This window comes from Mirounga leonina, unplaced genomic scaffold (assembly GCF_011800145.1).
Source record: "Mirounga leonina isolate KUSES-001 unplaced genomic scaffold, KU_Mleo_1.0 Mir_151, whole genome shotgun sequence".
Classification (NCBI taxonomy): Eukaryota; Metazoa; Chordata; class Mammalia; order Carnivora; family Phocidae; genus Mirounga; species Mirounga leonina.
Genome location: NW_023270377.1, coordinates 9,374,818 through 9,393,398, shown reverse-complemented (window position 1 = coordinate 9,393,398; position 18,581 = coordinate 9,374,818). Strand labels below are relative to the sequence as shown.

The following is an 18,581-nucleotide window of genomic DNA, read 5'->3' as shown; positions in this document are numbered from 1 at the left end:
ACTGGTCAAAAGCATCTCCTTTAGTAGAGTCAAATAGTTAACTGAGGCTGATTCTCATGTCTGAAAAAACCTTTTGAGGTTGATGGGAACAGAGAACTGGGGTTCCTGATTTTATTTAAAAAGTCTATTTTATTTTGAATTCCATCCGCTGAATCTTCTTATTTATTTTTCTGAAACTCCAGAAAGCCAAAACTCACAGCTTATGATTTTTTTTGTGGCCAAGTGTTGGATATTTGACTATTTTCTGGAGAGTTCTAGGGCACAGCTGTGCGCCTAGCCAGAGTCAATTATGAACATTTACTTCACGTTCCAAATCCCTGGATATGTTTCTGGGAAATATGGAAATGCACAGAAAGAGCATCAGCAACCCCCTCTCCCATAAGAAAAGACAGTTCTGAGGTCTAGGGTTAGCCTAGCTCTGACTCAATCTCCCCTGGGAAACCATGACCCTGGGGAAGCTCACGTTCACTCCAGCCTGTCCTTCCCCCATGATGAAAAAGGGAGCTCTTGACCCTGCCTAGACCCAACATTTTGGGGCATCCCTGTCCCCATCAGAGAGAGCCTGGCTTAAACTAACAAACCAGACCATGGGCTGATGTCATGGTGGTCCAAACACCAATTTACAGGAAATAGCTTGTCATCACAAGTTACACAAACAAAGCCACCTTCACCGATTTTAAGCCATACTATGAGTCACTACAAGATGGGTCTGTGTCTCAAACCGAAAGGCATCTCATCAAATGAATGGAACAGGGCACTTCAAATTGAGGCAATTTCTCTTAAGAGTTTGAAAATGAGAAAAAGAAATTTTCAAAATATATCTCTATCTTCTTAGATACATGTAAAAAGTGATACTCAAAAACCAGAACAAACCACAAAACCCCTAGCAATGCCACAGTCATCGACCAAAGCAAAGGAGCAAAATCAAATATTTTGTCCGTTTTCAAAGGCGATGCTTCAGTGTGCACGCAGATAGTTACTTCCAGGCTTACTTAATTAGTATTAAAGTACTTTCCAATCTGCTGGTGGTTTACCTCGCCTTTATGAAACCACCATATGTCACTCCCAGCCCATTTTAGAGCAGGAGTCTCACGCTGAAATATTTCGTGCCTGTTTCATTTCACACTTGTTTCTTACCTGGCATCTGACTATTTTATTTTTAACTAAGTGAAATCTGTCGAATAAAACATTTACTCCTCGGAGGCCCTACTAGATTGATTGTAATTCAGTAGTGTCTAAGTGAATGTGTTTCCTGCAATAAATATAGTCATTTACATCAGTGGGAAAGACATGAAATGGATTGCCTCTCACTAACCTATTTCAAAGGTTGTCTTGCTATTAATGGGGCAATCGCTCAGAGTGTAAAAGGGCACAGACTAACCTATTACAGCCGGCATTACATGGTAGACTAGTTGAGGAGACATATAAACAAGAACGTGCTGAGAAACATTAAAAGGACTAAATCAAAGGCCTTGACAAATACATATGCATCAGTACTACTTTCCAATCATTTGGGAAGACAAACTTACTTGAGGCATTTATTGGACAGTGGCTGTCCTCAGCTGGCCATGGGAAAACTGCACGTTCTACAATAAGATGCCCCGTTACCTCTGCAGCCACAGCTGGAGAAACAGCCTGACTTCTCTGTGCTTCCACTGCCCGGCAACACTCAGAAGCTCCACTCTGCTCCGCAAGTCCAATGTCAGCCCCAAACCCCTCTAATCCCCTAAATTCTGGGCAGTCCTAGAGCTAGTCCAGCCCATCCGTTCCTGCTCTGGTCCAGAGATTTTTGGACCAGCGAGGTAAATGCCCAGTCCAGGTTCCAGATTAGCCCTAATGCATGTTTTGGTTCTTGGATCTCCAAGGGGCACTAATGTAGTTGGGAGAAATCCGCAGGCCGTAATTTTGTCTCCTCCTGGGCAGCGCCCACCCCCCCCCCCCCCCGCCCCACCAGATTGAAAGGATTTGATAGGAATAGAGAATGACAGGGGGAAATAGAATGAACTTGTAGGTATGTATGGATAAACTATCGAGACTCAGGATCTAAAGGACTGGGAACCAGAGAGAGTCCCAAGCCCATCCACGTCTGGATTTCTTCACCACTGTGTTCTTAGGGCCATACTGGGGACAGATTAAATCACACTAGCTAACGATATAAACTCTGGGGCCCAAACAGCCAGCAGCTAATTCCATAGCACAGGTTCTCTGGCTGACCCCAGGGGTGACGCATGGGGCACAGCAACCCTTGGATTACTCTAATGGCCTATCTTACAGACTGAGGCTCCTGCACCTCTGGTTGAATCGCTTATCCACCACCTGGCTCTCAGTTCCAGGCCTTCACCGTGCCCTAAACTGGCGGTAGGAATACGGACATGGGGTGATGCTGATGATGGAGCCCCTGGAGGAAAATTTTCAGCCATAAGACTCCCAAACACAACCACTCTTCTCTGCCTTACAGTGATCATGCTTTCTGACATCAGTCTTACACAAAGTACTTGAAGATTTATTATGAATTACAGAGAGCAACTTTGTTGTATGTATATTCATTTGCATGTAAATTCATTTCGAGTTTCCCATAGTAAGAGTATTATGTTTTTGTAAGCGCCTCAGCACCCCACCACTCCACTCAAGCAATATGCATTCTGGCTTATTTTAGAAGAGTTCTTGGTAGATTATATCACCTTGCCTTACGCAGAGTTGACTTAATAAATCTTTATGCTTTTGCTGGGTTGAGCCAGATGACTTTTTTGTTGACTCGCTTATTTTTTTTTTTTTTTAATTTGAGTTGGGGAAAAATCAATTACTTTTAAATCACTGTTGTGCTTGAATAACATTTGTAAAGAGAATACATAATGAAATTTCTACTTGACTAAGGCTGGAAATCAGAGTCTGAGCTTTAAATCTTTTACAATTGCTTTTCAATCTACTACTTTCTAAGAGGTAATACATAGAGTAGGTATCAAATTTGATAGTATTTATGCAAATTTACAAGTGTGCCCTTTAATTCTGTATGCTTTACTCAAATACATTAAAATGGAAAAAAATTAAAAAGTCACTGCTGTGAGTAAACCCTTCAATTAATACAGCCCACACTGCATGATATCAATGAAAATCATTATATTTAGAATACTGAGTATTAAATATAGAGCTACTGTGTGCCAGGCGCTGGACTGGGTACTTTAACTATACCTCCTCCATGCTCCCCAGGTATTTTATTCCAGATGAAATGAATGTTAAAAATGATCTGGAACTTCTTCTGCTGTGATGGAGTGACGGAAAGCTCTCTCGGCCTTCCATGGTAAAGCGGATGACATACATATTTAAGGAAAGGCACTTTTGAGACATTCGACAACAGGCAGTGCCCCCAAGAGAAGGAAATCAGAACAGCTGAGTGCCGTGATCATCCTGGCTTCCTGCCTGCAGCCAACTGAGAACACAGTGTCTCTCTGAACCAAGGACAACCGGACTTTGTGGGGGACGAGGTAGCTGCAACGTGTGGGACAGGCTTCCAAAAAAGATAGAGCCAGTCAGAAAAAGAGCATCAGAAATGTGCTGCGTCCCCTTGAGTTTGTTGCTAAATCCTATGTGTGAGTACGTTGGAACTCCATGGGCTTGGCAAACACCATGAAGGATGAGCAGTTCCCCGAGCTCCTAGAGGACTGTGTTCAAAGTCTCACAAGTCAGAATGCAGATATTTCATTGGCCACGCAGTGCTTCAGTGGGAAAAGGTGGCACCTCAGTGCTAGGGCATCTCTATCCCTAGAGAAAAGGCAACCACAGACCCACTCCCCAAAATATAAAAACAAACCTTGGAAGGATCAGTCAGGCCAGCAAGTAACTTACCTACCTGCCGGCGGGGGGTGGGGGGGAGAAGGGACAGCACTTAAAAAAAGAAACACAAAAAACCCTATCACTCAATAACTTAACTCACAATGACTGTCCATCCACACAAGGACCATTAGCTGTGCAAAGAAATAGGAATATGTGGCCCATAACCAAAAGAAATATCAGTCCAAAGACAGACGCAGAAATCACAGATGATGGTGAGTAAACAAGGAATTTGCTCAAAATGTGAAAGAAAACATGAACAAAATGAGGATAGAAATGAAAGATATAGAAAAGAACCAAATGGAACTTCTAGATATGAAAAATACAATATCTGAAATTAAAAACAATACTGGATGATTTTCACAGCAGACTAGATTCTGCAGAATAAATCAGTAAACTTGACAATAGCAGTAGAAGCTAAAGACACTGAGGCTCAGGAAAAAAATTATTTTAAACTCAATAGAGACTCAATGACCTGTTGTACAATTCTAAGTAGTCTAACAGATGTAATTAGAGTCCCAGGAAAGGGGAGTGAGGCATAAAATAATATTTGGTGGAATAATGGCTAAAAATGTACCAAATTTGAGGAAACTATAAAACCACAGATCCAAGAATTACACCAAATCCCAAGCAGGATAAACACCAACAAAATCACACCAAGGAACATCGTGATCAATTTGTTAAGAGCCAGTAATCAAGGACAAATCCTAAAAGCAGCCAGAATGAAATTTCTGCTTCCAAAACGGTGAGATGGAAATATTTTTCCTACTCCTCCTACAAGCAGAAACTCTCGACATTATACAGAAAACAAACACGAGAAGACTCTGAGAGGTCAGGAGGAGACAGACTGGCAGGGAAACTCAGGACTCATGGAACAATGCGGTGGTGAGGACCTGAGTTTTCTTCTGGCTTCTTATGTTCCAGATCAGATGCTGGAGAAACCAGCAACCCAGGAGTGCCCAAAAGTGCATGAAAAAAAAAAAAAAGCCCCAACTGCATGACACATTTACAAATACTCCATGGATCCAAGAGAAAGTCTAAAGGAACCTAAACAAAATTGAATGAAAATGAAAATATGACATAAAATTTGTGGGACACAGCCAAAGAATTGTTTTCTTTAAGATTTTATTTATTTACTTTAGGGAGAGAGAAAAAGAGAGAGAGAGAAGAGAGAATCACAAGTAGGCTCCATGATGAGTGCAGAGCCTGACATGGGGCTCGATCCCAGGACCCTGAGATCATGACCTGAGCCAAAATCAAGAGCCACCCAGGTGCCCCCACAGCCAAAGAATTGTTGAAGGGTGAATTTACGGCACCAAATTTTATACATGAGAAATAGGGAAGAGCCTCAAATCAATAATCTAAGGTCTCACCTAAACAACCTAGAAGAAGAGCAAAATCAACCTGAGCTGAAAAAGCCAATCTCATGAGGTAAATGTGCCATTGGATTGAGTGTCTAATTTATCTAACAATGATTGGCCTAATTCACTCCACTTAGTCAATTAGGGAGTTTTTGAGAGCTTAATAGTTGGCCAAGAGTAAGTTTTGCTAACTCTTAGGTAAAATGAAAGAGTATTTGGTGCCAAGGTAGCAATTCAAAGAGGACAGGCAGCATCATTCCTTAGGTGGTGGAAGTGAATATTTTACCAGACTCTTCCATGCCTGCTAACTCTCAGAATACTCTAGGTTCTTCTTAAAGCGGGAAGAGAGGTTCTATGATCAAAAATATTTGGAAAATAAACAAAGGCAAATAAAATTCTCTGTTGTATGACCTCTCAGAGCCTGCAGTTCCCAGACACCCTTTATGAATCTCCACATGGTACCAAGTCCCAAATTTATTTGGCCACAGATGTTTTTTCCAAGAAGCATCTCATGGGACCAGTGTTCTCTAAAACAAATTAACAGCACAGATCTCCAAACAACTTTGGGAACTGTTCTGTGCTCCTCTGCAGCCAGAACAGTTACCAGGGCTGAAGAGAAATAGACATTTGTTGTTTTCAAAGACCAGTTTAGAGCGATGTTGGAACATGCTTCACGGAGGAGTCCAACCTCTCCCTCTGATCAGGGTGAGTACCATGGAAGAGATGCCTAGGGGTGGGGTGGGGGAGCAGAGAGAACCAGGAGGCAGGAGATGGAGGGAAAAACATTACTGAGAAGACCCTGACTCAGGGTGTTCAGGAACCAGCCAGGGCAAGGCTGGAAATGCTGGATGGGGCCAGACTGCTGGGGTCTCGACAATCATGCTAAGGGCTTTGATCTTTTCTTAAAAACAATGAAATACCAATAAGCAATGTTTAAGCAGCAAGCAACGGGATTAGACATTCATTTCATAAGGTCTCCGCAGTGTGGAGAATGCGTTAGGGGTGAAGGCGAAGGGGTGTGGGGTGATCAGTTAGAGGGGCTGCACTCATGTGGGCAGGACATGAAGGCAGCCCAGTGTCGGCTCCAGGAAGTGAGAGCAACTAAGAGGTTCTAGGATTCTTTGGTGGTTGGATGCATGTAAGGGAGAAAAGGATGAGAGGACAAAATGAGTCCCTGGTTTCTGGCCAGAACAACTTGAGGTGCTGGTAATACCATTTATTGAGCTAGCAAACATTTCAAGAAGGAAGGGAGGGGACACCTGGGTGGCTTAGTCAGTTAGTCATCCCACTCTTGGTTTCAGCTCGGGCCATGATCTCAGGGTCCTGGGATCAAGCCCCGAGTAGGGCTCTGCGCTCATCAGGGAGTCTGCTTGAGATTCTCTCCCTCTCCCTCTGGGCCCCTCCCCACCCTCTTTCTCTCTAAAATAAATAAATAAATCTTAAAAAAAAAAAAAAAAAAGAAGGAAGGGAGAAGAAAATCTATATCTCTGGGTATCTTTGAGAGCTACCCAAGAGCGAATGCTGATTAGGAAGTTGGAGATTTGGTAAATATTCTGGAGAAAAGATTGCATTTTATCTCCCATAGGATACCAAGATAAATTTCAAATGGATTAAAGAGTTGCATGCACAAAATTAACTCCTATGTTATTAGGATAATATAGGGAAACGTTTATAAAATCTTGATGTGTATGGTTTTTCAACATGAAACTACAAGAAAAGAAAGCAAAAGAAAATATAAAGATTTAATTATATAAAAATAAAATATAGGAAAACAAAACACTCATACATTTAAAAGGCAAATGGCAGTAGAAAAATATTTTCAACCTATGGAATATAAAATGTCATATACTTACTAAAAAGGGCTATTTCAAATCAAATCAAGAATAAAAATTAATATAAGTGTTCGTTAACTGGGATTAAAATAAAAATTTAAAGTAAAAGAAAGGAAGGAAGGTAGGAAGGCTGGTTAACATAAATGGTAGAAAAGCAAAGAAAGGATATGAATAGGGAGTTTATAAAAGAAGAGAGACAAATAACCACACATTTATTTTGAAAGTATTCAACCTCACTATGAATCGAAGACCTACAAACTAAGACAACACTTAAAGGGCATTTTTGGCCACCAAAATGACAACTGTCAGCATCTCTATGAAGTCAAGAAAACAGGTGTCCCTGTACATTCTCGGTAGGAGTGAATTTGGTACAGTGTTTTTTCTCAAGAGCAATATGGAAATATGTACATATTTTCCTGAACCCTGGGACTCCGGGAAATTAGCTCAAAGAAATAATCAGACACATCCACAAAGATGTATATACAAGAATACTCATAGCAATGTTGTTTACAATAGGGAACAGTTCTCAACTCCCCCAAAAGCTGAACTGGCCATGTGTTAGGAAAAAAACATTTTATATAATGGGCTAAAGGGCAGCCAGTAAAAATGATGAAACATTTATGATATACATGTATTTTTAAGTGAGAAGTAGGTTACAATATGGTAGGAGAATTACAATTCCTTTTTGAATTCAAACATACACACGTACACATTCTATGCTATATGTTATACACACAGACCTTCAGGAAAATCTCTGGATATATGTATCAAGATATTAACAATGGCTGCCTCTGAGCGGTGCGGTGCTAAGCGGTGGGGTTTTTTCCTATGGTCTTATATTTTCTAATCTTCCCTCCATGCTTTTTATGATTTGTGAGATAAAAATGTGAGAAAAAAACACCCAGAATGCTTCCCGAATATTATTTTTGCATTCATTGATGAGTATAAACGTCTGTGTGTGTTTATAAACCAGTCAGCAAAACAAAACCATCTGCGAATCATTTTCTGGAATGAGCCCACTTCTCAGTCCCAGGAAAACCCAAAAGGAAAAACACAGGATGTGACACAGATAAATAGAAGGAAGATCAGAAGTCGTTTCTCCCACATCTTGACTGTTGGCATCTTCCCCAGTGAAATCCTCCAGGGTTTGGGGGGCGCCCAGCGGCTCGGCAGGGGAGAGGGGAGTAGGGATCGGGGAGCGGGCAAGGTGCTCTCCTGCAGCTAAGTCCCCACCTTCTTCTGTGAGCACTCTATATGTCAACCTTTCCCAACTCGCAAACCAGAGTGACCCAGATGCTTCTGTTGGTTGAGCAAGCTCTTGAAACCTCGACTTGTCTGATGCTCTGCATTTCAGGACTCTTGGGTTCTGATGGAAAAGCAAAGGATCGACCTTTTCTACCCCCGTGGTTCATGGTTCCTTCTGAGAATACAATGAAAATGGGAACCTCCTCTCAACAGATTCACATCCATACAATGTTTCACATCCAATTTCAGGGATTCAAAACCTCCCTGAAGCCCATAGGGTAGGGGGTGATCTAGAAGGATCCCTAGTCTAGAAATGACTCTTCCCACTCAGAGCTCAGAGGCCACCAGGGCTTCTCTTGCATGCAGCCCTGCCCCCTGCCCCCTGCCCCCTGCTCTCCTCATCTGCTTTGCTCTTGGCAGTTTTCTCTCCCCATCCCCCACACCTCCAGCATCTCTACCTTCACTAACAAGCACCCCCGATGCTAGAGTCACTCCCTCACTGCCCACCACCACCACCTCCCTTCCTCTTTCAATATCCTGCCACTGTTGCATCTTTCCGTAAAAATAAATGCGGTCACCCAATGCAATTTCTAGAAAAGACGCATTTGATCCTTCCTTTCCCCTCCTTCCGTGAACACTTAAACTTTCTCAGCTGCTGGTGTAATGGCTCATTGCTCGTGTTTCAAAGCTGCAGTTCTGGAAACGTACAGCAATGACAATATCAGCAAGTCTCTGTACCAAATGCTGGCTTCAGAAGAACCTCCTGCAATGACAACACAGCCAATTGTTTTATAGATTTTTGTCCAAGCAGTGCCTAGTCGCATTTTGCAACCGTTTTCATATTTTGCAATAATGTATGCATAGAGATCTCTGAGGTTTTTTGTTTTTGTTTTGTTTTTAACAGCGGCCATCTTCGGGATTTGGGGGTAGATTTGAAAACTCAGCCCCCGGCTCACTTGCCTGTAAACCCAGGGGTGCAAACACAGGTGCTATTTAGGCCCTCGCCGTCACAGGTGCCTCCGTTCAGACAGCTGATGTTAGCGCAGGGGTCCTTGTACGACTCACAGTGTATTCCTGCGGAGAAACAGATGCAAAAGGGGTCACTCATTAAGGGATCTCCAGCCCCCATGGCCTCTAAAAGCCAAGTGTTGGGACAGCCCAGAACTCTGTGAAGAAAGCTTCCCAGAGGCACATGTGTGTGCGTGCGTATATGTGTGTGAGTGCACACCCGTGTGCCCACTCTTGCCTAGACTGTCGTGAGGACACGCCTTATGAGAACACAACAAATCCATTCTCTGCTTTTAGGTCCCACCATCGTCATTTATCTGTACTTTCTCTGACGCCCTGTCCCAAAGTCTGGGGAACAGCAAGTTAGAAGCCTGAAAGATAACATTTATCAGAATGTTTTCAAAGTCTCCAAAAGAAACAGAAAATAGCCAGACATCCTTTATAAGATGTTGATATAATTAATAAGCAGCCTCCTGATGGGGAAGATGAGGAGTCAGATATCGAAATGAGCTCTGCTTCTACTTTGGGGAACTGCAGAGCAGAAAGGGAGCCACGGGGTACTTAGACTTTATTCTAAAAGACCAAATCCGATCATCAGGTACCAAAGTTAACGTGTTGTGCGCTAGCTTTGTCCCAGGCCCCCACACCGGGCTTTGCATCTCACTGGATCTTGGCAACAACACTAGGAGACAAACAGCCTTATTCCTCCCCCACCCCCATTTTGCAGATGAGGAGACCAAGAAAAAGCACGTGGGGTCACGAGGCTGGGGGGGGGGGCAGCTGGGACTGGAAACCACCAGCGATCTGAATCTGAGCCTGTGCTTGCTGGGTAGTTTGCTGAGAATGAGCTCAGACTGGCCGTGGAAATGTACGAAATTCCACAGAGCTCAGCACCCATTTCACAAAAAGTAGGCATTGCACAAATCTTTACAGCAAAAGCAGTTTCCCATGGGTGAAAAAAAAAAAGTTTATGTGTGCCTGTGTGTATGCAAAAGTAGGGCTGAGGGACTGAATTATTTTGGCTTTCACGTCAGGGATTTCTATATTGGTGGAATTTTTTTTTCAATGAGTAATTATTGCTTTATAATTTTCTAAAAAACTTTAAAAATCCAGTGTTATTTGAAAGGTAAGATTTCTGCTGTTGTTTCACTGGAAGGTCAAGATAGATGAATGGGTTAATCTCTCCTCTCTCTCTCATCCCTGCCCTTTGGAGGGGAAGATAGATTATATTATATTCTGTATAAGGATGTATATAGTGATACATTCACCCTTCCTGACAGCCTCGTGAAATAAGCAGAAAGCAAATAGTAACGGAATGGTATTTACTCAATTTCTCTCCACTTCATTACTGAGCTCATATTGTGCAAAGGACGGCCACACCCAGTGACTCATCATTTAGTCACTGAAATTATTCTTGTTGGGATTTTTATCTATCATTTCTTTTTCAGTGTCTTAAGAAGTCGGGCTCAAGAAGGAGGAAAAAAGTATAAGAGGAAAGAAAAACAGAACTGCCTATCTGTATTCATACTAACAACCTCTTTGAGCCTGGCAAAGCATTTAGAATGGATGGTTTTTCATTCTGTTTTATCCTTTGCCCCTCGTGCCCATCCCATGAATAATATTCTGTCAGATATTTTCCCAAAGTGACTTTTAGGTCCTTGCTGGCTTTTCTCCCTGCACCTACCACCCCGATCCTACCTCCTCAGGCCTGGTGGGACGTGGTCCCCTAAAGCCCCATCCGAGCTCCCTCCCTGTCTCCAGTGACTGGAATGAGCCTCCCTGGCTTTCACAGTCCTTAAGTAACCCAGGCAACCCAGGTGATGTACAAGATCAAACTAATTTAAAGATGTGCATAAAACTGGTAATGTTTTCTCACTTGGGTGTGTACAGCCTTTTCACCCAGAAGCTTCTATTTTCCCACTGATTCCCAAGTAGCACGGGCTCAACCAAAAGAATAAAATGCAAAACAGTCTTTTCTGCTTCAAAGTGTTTATCAAAAAACAAAGATCTACATATTTTCAAATTCCCATGGGGCTGATCAATGGAAACCAGGTGACAGAAAAGGCTTTCAAATGTAATGGGAAATACAGCTATAACCAAAGTTCAGAGATGCCTGGAATCTAAAAAGGCATCTAAAGAAAGAATGACCAAAGATGATCTTTACTGGGTTTCTAGTAATGCGTTAGCCAATGAAGCCTGCATAATATAAATACAATGAATATATTAACACATAGAGGACCACATTTTTCAAATGAGGCAGAAAAGCAAATTGTAGGTTAAATATTTGAACATCTTAACCTTAAACGATTTGGTAAGATAGATTTGATGAAAACACCCAAGATAATAGCAATTTCGATCTTTTGGGTGTTTTTGTTTTGTTTTGTTTTTCGCAATAATTTTATCCCTTGTTATTTCTCTTTTTCAAAAGATATTGGGTCACTTGAGATTGAGAGTTTTCTGGCAGCAAGATCAGACAAAAGCTCATCTTCATGGAAACACGATGGCTATGAAGCAAGATGGTCTTAAAAGTCCCCAGTGAGCACTTGGTTTCTATACGCCAAGCCTTGCTAATTCCTGTATAAAAACTATTTGTCATATTGCTCAGCTTGTCTTAAGAGCTGAACAACCATGAGCTGGAAACCTTGAATACAGAGAATAGAGAGTCATGAACACTACTGATGTGCCAAGGAGCCTCCTCTCAAACGCTCCTTCTCAGGCCCCTTTCCCCAGGGGCCCTGAACATTGGCACCACGCTGAGTGTTAGGCGTCCGTTTCCTCTGACAAGAATGCTTTCCTTTCCTTCTGCCCAGGCTGGTCTCCACCTGGCACATTCTATCTGTCAAAGCCTAACTCAAATGCTCTTTCTCTGGAAAGCTGAACCTGAGTCTCCCGAGACAGAGCTCCATTTTTCCACCATCGTGCATTGAGAGCATGCTGAGATTCGCACTGTTACAGACTTTACTGTGTTAAAGCATGACTTATCTGTTCTCCTGTCTGATCCATCTCCCCCCCACCCAACAAATCTCTGAGGTCCCTTAGAGCAGAGGCCATGATTTAACGCATGGAAGAAGTTCTGGACGTATCACCAGAATCCTGTCCTTTCAGGAGGGGCGACGGTCCGTGTACTTTGGCTGACACACAGGTGGGACTGCCAGAGGAGTGAGAAGCCATTCCAAATCTGGCTCAAAAACACCCTATTTTGTCAGGGAAAACCAGGTCCACACTTCAAATTAAGTCTGTGGAACGACACATGCATCACCCATTTGGCAAAGGACGTAGCACGCACTATTACAAAACTTATGTTTAGTCTCAAGCAAAAATAAACTGTAATTCAGTCAAAACTAATAAAAATTCATACTTTTCATATTAAGGGATAGAGAGGCAATGTTTCTGAAAAGATCTCTATTCCAACAGGGCTCTGTATAGAAGTTAATTTTAGAATTAAAATGAGCAAAAATTCAAAGAGGAGCACGCCAACTGTAAATCTTTGTTGCCATCACAATTTAGTCGTGATTAATATTTTGAAAACTGGAAGTCACTATTTTAGCTCCAGGAAAATTAAGTCAGGTAAAGAAATTAACTCTATATGTTCTTTGAACTTAATATTCATTTTAAGACACCATCTTATTCTATTCAAACTTATTTCCTCCACAAAAAATTTCCCAGTATTTCAACCATCACAGAGGCCAATCCCTTCTAAACTTCCTTTCCCTCAGAAATGATAACTGACATCTCGACCTTGGCCTCATTATTTCTTTTGTGTGTGCCAGTCTCAGCCTGCTCCTCTGGCTAAATAATAGCCTAAAAAAGGAAGAAACCCTGACTTATCCATTTTTGTATCTATCCCACTATTTGAGAAGGGCTACATACACAAAATATCCAGAAATTCTTGTTCACTGGTTACACAGAAAAAAGCAATTCGGGCAAACAAAGAAAGTGTTCTCATCTTCAATTACAAATTTCTGTAGACTTTTAAAATAAACAATTAGGTACAATGTGATCGAACCTATAACCCAGTGATCTCATTTCTGAAACCCAATCCCACCCCCCAAATTCAGAAAGTATAAAAATTATATGCATAAAGATGTTCATTTCAGAATTGTTTATAACAGCCTCACATCAGATGCCACAAGGGAACGGATAAATATTCCCCTAGGGGAATATTACATAGCCATTTAATATAGAAATCTATAGCTTCCTAGCAAAATCTAAATCAAACATACTACAAAAGGAAGGTATGGGAAGAACAATATAAAAATTATAGGCATACTCCATTGTATCTGTGAAAACATGGATATTTAAAAAGGATGGAGGCAACAGAGATGCTTACTGCTCTTGTATTCTGTTGAAAACTATGCGATATCTCAAATTTTCTTCTTTCCAGAAATTGTATTATTGTTGCACTGTTTTCATAATTAAAAATTGAAATATTTTCTTTATAACTTTATAACTTTAGCACCAAAATTTCCAAATTAGTATGCTATTGATCATTTAGTTTGTCCTACTAAAATAAAAGTCAACAGCATATGGGGAAACTTGACTTTTTGACAATATGAAGTTGTGAACTAACCAAGGTCTTAAAAGTCTTGCCATGAACTAGCTCTGAGCTAATTTTGGAGGAGGGATGAGCATTTCGGTACGTCCAAAGGGAGGTTACTCCAAGTCCCTCCACGCATTTTGCTTCTAACAATTTCACGATCTACAGCGGAAATTTTCTGGGAAAACATTCATGTTGGTTTCCTTTATTTAATCAGTGCGTTAAGCAGCAATTCCAATTCAACTAAAGATGGCTGTTGAGCATTTGCCTTTGTGTAAGCCACCACATCAAGGGCTGCAGAGAACTGACAGGGGAAAAAAAAAAGAAACTTAATATAGTCTCTGCCTTTCAGGAGATGATGATTTAGCCTAAGAAAGGGAATTTCTACAAGGTTGACCAGCAGTGTCACAGCAAATACAGAGACAAGGTTGGGAGAGGTCAAGGAGGGAGGTGTCACATGTTTGGGGACCCAACATTGCAGTCAGTGGATGCAGGGCTGGATGAGGGCAAAGAGTAGGGGGGAGAAGGAGGGGACAAGAAGGAAACCCGGGGACCAATGACATTCATGGTGTCCAGAGGGCAAGGATTCGGTGAGGGCAGGGAGACAAGAGTCAGGGGACAGGATCGAAGCCGCAGAAGGAAGCTAAAGCAGAGTGAGTTTCAAGAGGGAGCCATGGTCAGTGGGGCAAGGAAGCAGGAAGCCAGGACCTGGGAGTCAGAAGCTGGAGGGGTAGGCTTCGGGATCTCATTGAAAAATGTCTTCAGTTAGGTCACCGCGAGATCCATTTTAGCGGAACGGTGTGAACAAGACCCAAACTGAGGAGGATTAAGAAAAGAACAAAAATGTTACAAACTGAGAGGCTATCTATAGCAACTCTAGGGAAACTTGCTTGTAAAATAAAGAGGAAGAGAGAGGAAGTAAGTAGAGGAGGACAGAGCCAATGAAAGGTATTTTTTTTCCAATTTACATGGAATGTATTTAGAAGTTTAAAAACATTTCTTTTCTCTACTTAGCAGCCCAATTTCTCCAACACCATTTATGAAAAACAAAACAAAACAAAACAATTCCTCCCCATTTATAGCAATTTCTCCTTAAGAGTCATACGTTATTACAGATGATGGTTTCTGGGCCATTATTCAGTTTTGGTTAGCTGTCCATTCTTACACCCATAACACCTGAATGTAGTAATAATAAACAAATAATAATAAAACACCTGGCAAAAGCTCCCCCCCTTGCTCTCCTTTTTCAAAATGTTCTTAGCTATACTTGCCTTACCTCCTATTACACGCATTCTTTTTAGAAAGTCATATTCATTTCTTTAAGTTCTATTTTAACATAAAACAGTAAAGACCACCACTTAAAAAAATGTACATGTAAAGTAAGAGGTTCAAGTCTCAACTCCCACCCTCAACACACCACCCACCTAAGTTCTAACTCCAGAGGTAAGTACTAGTCAGGACTTGCTGCCCACCTGTCTGGTAGGTTCCCGAGTTTATGCCCACAACCTACATGTAAATATATGTTCAGGGAAATGCTTCCAAATGTCCATCCCCAAGGAGAGATTGGAGGGCATGACTTAGCTCCCTCCACCTGTCTCTTACTTCCTTCTACCACCCACCACTCCCTCCCCACCACTCTTACTTTAGAAGTCTGACCATTTACGCTGCTAGGCTTTGCCTTCGGGAGTCTTACTTTAAATCTAAACCTAAAGGTCTCTACACATCTACCCAAATTAAATGATCACTTTACCTGCCCATCTGAGATCTTTAACAGATGTGTATGTCTTCCAACCCTTCCCATCCCCACCCCCTTCAACTCATGGATTTAGTTAAGATGATAGGAAACTTGAATGTGGTCATTTAAATTTTTCCTTAAGAATGGGTATGATGGACACACCCTAGGGGGATCCTCAATGAGTCACACCCTTCCCTTGCATGTGAGCTTTGAACCAAGAGCATCTGGCAAAAGTTAAGCGATTTTGAAGATGCAGTTAACGTCCCTAATCAGTTCAATTTGTGTTGATGTCAGGTGGGCCAGACCTAATCAGGTGATATTTTTAGTGGGTGCAGTCTTCTCTCCTGAAGTGAGAGACATGAAACAGCACAAGCTCTCTTTCATATCCCCTTCACTGCTACCTTTCAAGGAGCAAGCTACCATGAATTCTACAGCCACAAGGTTATGAATTCTGCCAACAACTGGAGGGAACACAAGGGTTGACCCTTTCCTATTCAAGCCTCAGATGAGAACTCAGTTCAGCCAACATCTTGATTCCAGCCTTGTGGGACCCTGAGCAGGGAGTCCACAAAGACATGCCTGGACCAAAGGAACCGTTAGCAACTAAAAGGGTATCATTTCACACCACTACTTTGTGGTGATTCATTACACAGCAGAACTAATTGGTAAAGCAGGTATAACTTGTTTTCAGAAGACTTTTCCTCACCATTAAATTACCGTCCACAATCACTTTAATATCATCTATTTAGGTTTATCCCTGCATTTAAAGGAGTCTGTTCAACCCTCTTCTTCCTGTTCTCTATCTTCCCCTATCTAGTTATATTTGTTCTGATTTAGGTCCAGCTGAGTGAGAATACTTTTTAAAATGATTTTCTTAGAAAGGGGACATGGCGTTATGTTTTCTGTATCCTTATATGTGCCAAACGTCTTTCTTTTGCCCTCAAATGTCAAGACTACCTGTCCTTTGCACTGAGCAGCCTGAAACATTGCTCCACTATTGCTTAGTTTCATTACAGAGAGGAGGAGGTCAGTGCAGATTTGATTCTCTTTCTTTTGTATGTAACTTGTACTCCCTGTGAAGACTCTTATAAAAAAAAAAGATTTCTCTTCATCCTTAGATTTAGAAATTTTACTAGGAAATCTCAAATGGTGTATCATCTCTTTCATTAACCCCTCTAGCATTCTGCAAGCCCTATTCATTCTATTTGAAAACTTCAGTTTTCCCCAGCTCATAGACTTCTCCTTCTAGTAATTAGTTGATTCTGGTTTTATTTCCATGTGTTACTTCTTCCTCTGAGCATCCACCATCCAGATGGAAACAGAGCTCCTGGATCTTCTCTCCACAGTTCCTATCTTGTCAGTCAGGATTTCCCTTTCCTCATATTTTCACTTCTACCATGAAACGGTTCCTCCTTTGGCGATTTCCAGATCCAGATTCAAGTTTGGGTAATATATATTACTTTCTTCATTTCCTCCCTGGAGTGGTTGGAGTTGTTGGTTGTTGTTGCAATTTCATTTTTATTTTCCAGATTATTTTCCCTTTTTGAGCTGTTGAGACAGGCTCCCCGTACTGGCCAGGGTGAAGGTTGCCAACATCAGGCAGAGACAGATGCCGCTGGAGACTCCCCTCCAGTGCTAGACAGGCCGGCCAACTGGTAACCCTGTATACTAAGGCACAGGGTGGAGGCCTCCCACTTTGGGAGGCTCAGGGCTCTCCAGGAATGAATAGAGACCATTTTCTCTCAGCCATACAGAAAATAAAGGACCAGCTCAGCCCAACTGTGCAGTTATATTAGAGGGCAGCCAGTCTCCATGAGACCCCACCCCCCAGCTCATTAGGTCACATGGAGCACATTCACAGCATATACTTCCTCTTTGTAAACTGAGGGTCCTTGGAGCTCTGCTAGCCATTGATTCAGTTCTCCCCTAACCTGTGGTGTGCAAAGGTTCCCAACACCTGCATCCTCTCCTTGAGAATCCAAATCCCCTGATATGTTGGGATATCCTCCAGAGTCACTTTCCTTCTTGGGTCATCCCTCACAGAGAGTCAGTAACTGATGGAGGCAAGTCCCAGAAAGATAGAAGGGGCGGAATTTCGAGTATATATAGAAGGATCAACATATGTATCTGTGGCTCATGGTGTGTAATTGTATTTGTTACTGCTTAGTCACGAGAGCATGAGCAATGCCTCAAAGATAGGAAAACTGTATCATCAACTGAAGAATTTGGAATTTTTAATTTTCGAAGCACATCCACTACTAATTTTGTCATTGAAGAATTTCAAAATGTCGGTAAACATCATTGTCCTTGCTTTATACAGACAAAATAAAGACTGGTCAGCTTAAGAGTTTACTCCCAGCTCAGCAGGAAGCCTGTGGCACGACTAGGCTGAGCTACTTAGAGGTCTCCTGACTCACTGCTCCTTTATTCTTCTTTCCAGAATCGACCAGACTCCCTATTTCTCAATACTCTGAAAACCCTGGAATGAAATCCACGTGAATGAAGCCAGAACATCTGCCCTTGCGGAAATGGTGGACTTTGGCTCTAAATGGGCATCACACTGGGAGAGAAGAAGCAGATCTCCTGAACATAAAGCAAACACTTGGCCCAGCCTCATCCCTTCCAGCCAGAGAGACCAGATCAAGTTCATCCATGTGGCCTACACACCCTGAAGCCCCACCAAAAAGACCACTAAATAACGGTGGGTCCATCCAATGAGAAGGAACAGCAGCTGCAAGGCCAGGTTACCAGGCAGATGGATGGTATCAAGTAAGCAGTGCTGGGAGCCAGAGGTTAAATGAAATGGCTATAAATAGAGCCCACAGACGCATTACAAAAATCTAAACCCAGCCCTGAAGTTGTGGCTTAGAGAAACGTGCGTGGCAGCTGATAAACACGATTTCCTGGCGTGGTGCCGTCCAAGGGTATCTGGGCTTAGAATGGAGCCACACCATTGAGCCGACTGGGGAGGCAGAAGAAAGGGCATTAGGGACATGCTGGCTGGGCTTCTGAGGGACACCACTGCCACCTCACAG

The 18,581-nt window shown here is 42.2% G+C and overlaps 1 protein-coding gene and 1 long non-coding RNA gene across 2 annotated transcripts in view; one reads left to right on the top strand and one right to left on the bottom strand.

Annotated features, from left to right (window-relative positions):
• The window catches only part of DNER (delta/notch like EGF repeat containing), a 171,572-nt gene that overhangs the window by 16,732 nt on the left and 136,259 nt on the right, over window positions 1–18,581 (bottom strand). The window contains exon 9 of the mRNA XM_035006941.1: window positions 9,227–9,340. Coding sequence (XP_034862832.1) covers window positions 9,227–9,340 — 114 coding nt within the window. The remainder of the gene's footprint in view (window positions 1–9,226; window positions 9,341–18,581) is intronic.
• On the top strand, window positions 5,772–18,372 carry LOC118011968. The gene is made up of 2 exons (XR_004679577.1): window positions 5,772–5,894; window positions 17,987–18,372. It is a non-coding gene; the product is annotated as an uncharacterized LOC118011968 (long non-coding RNA).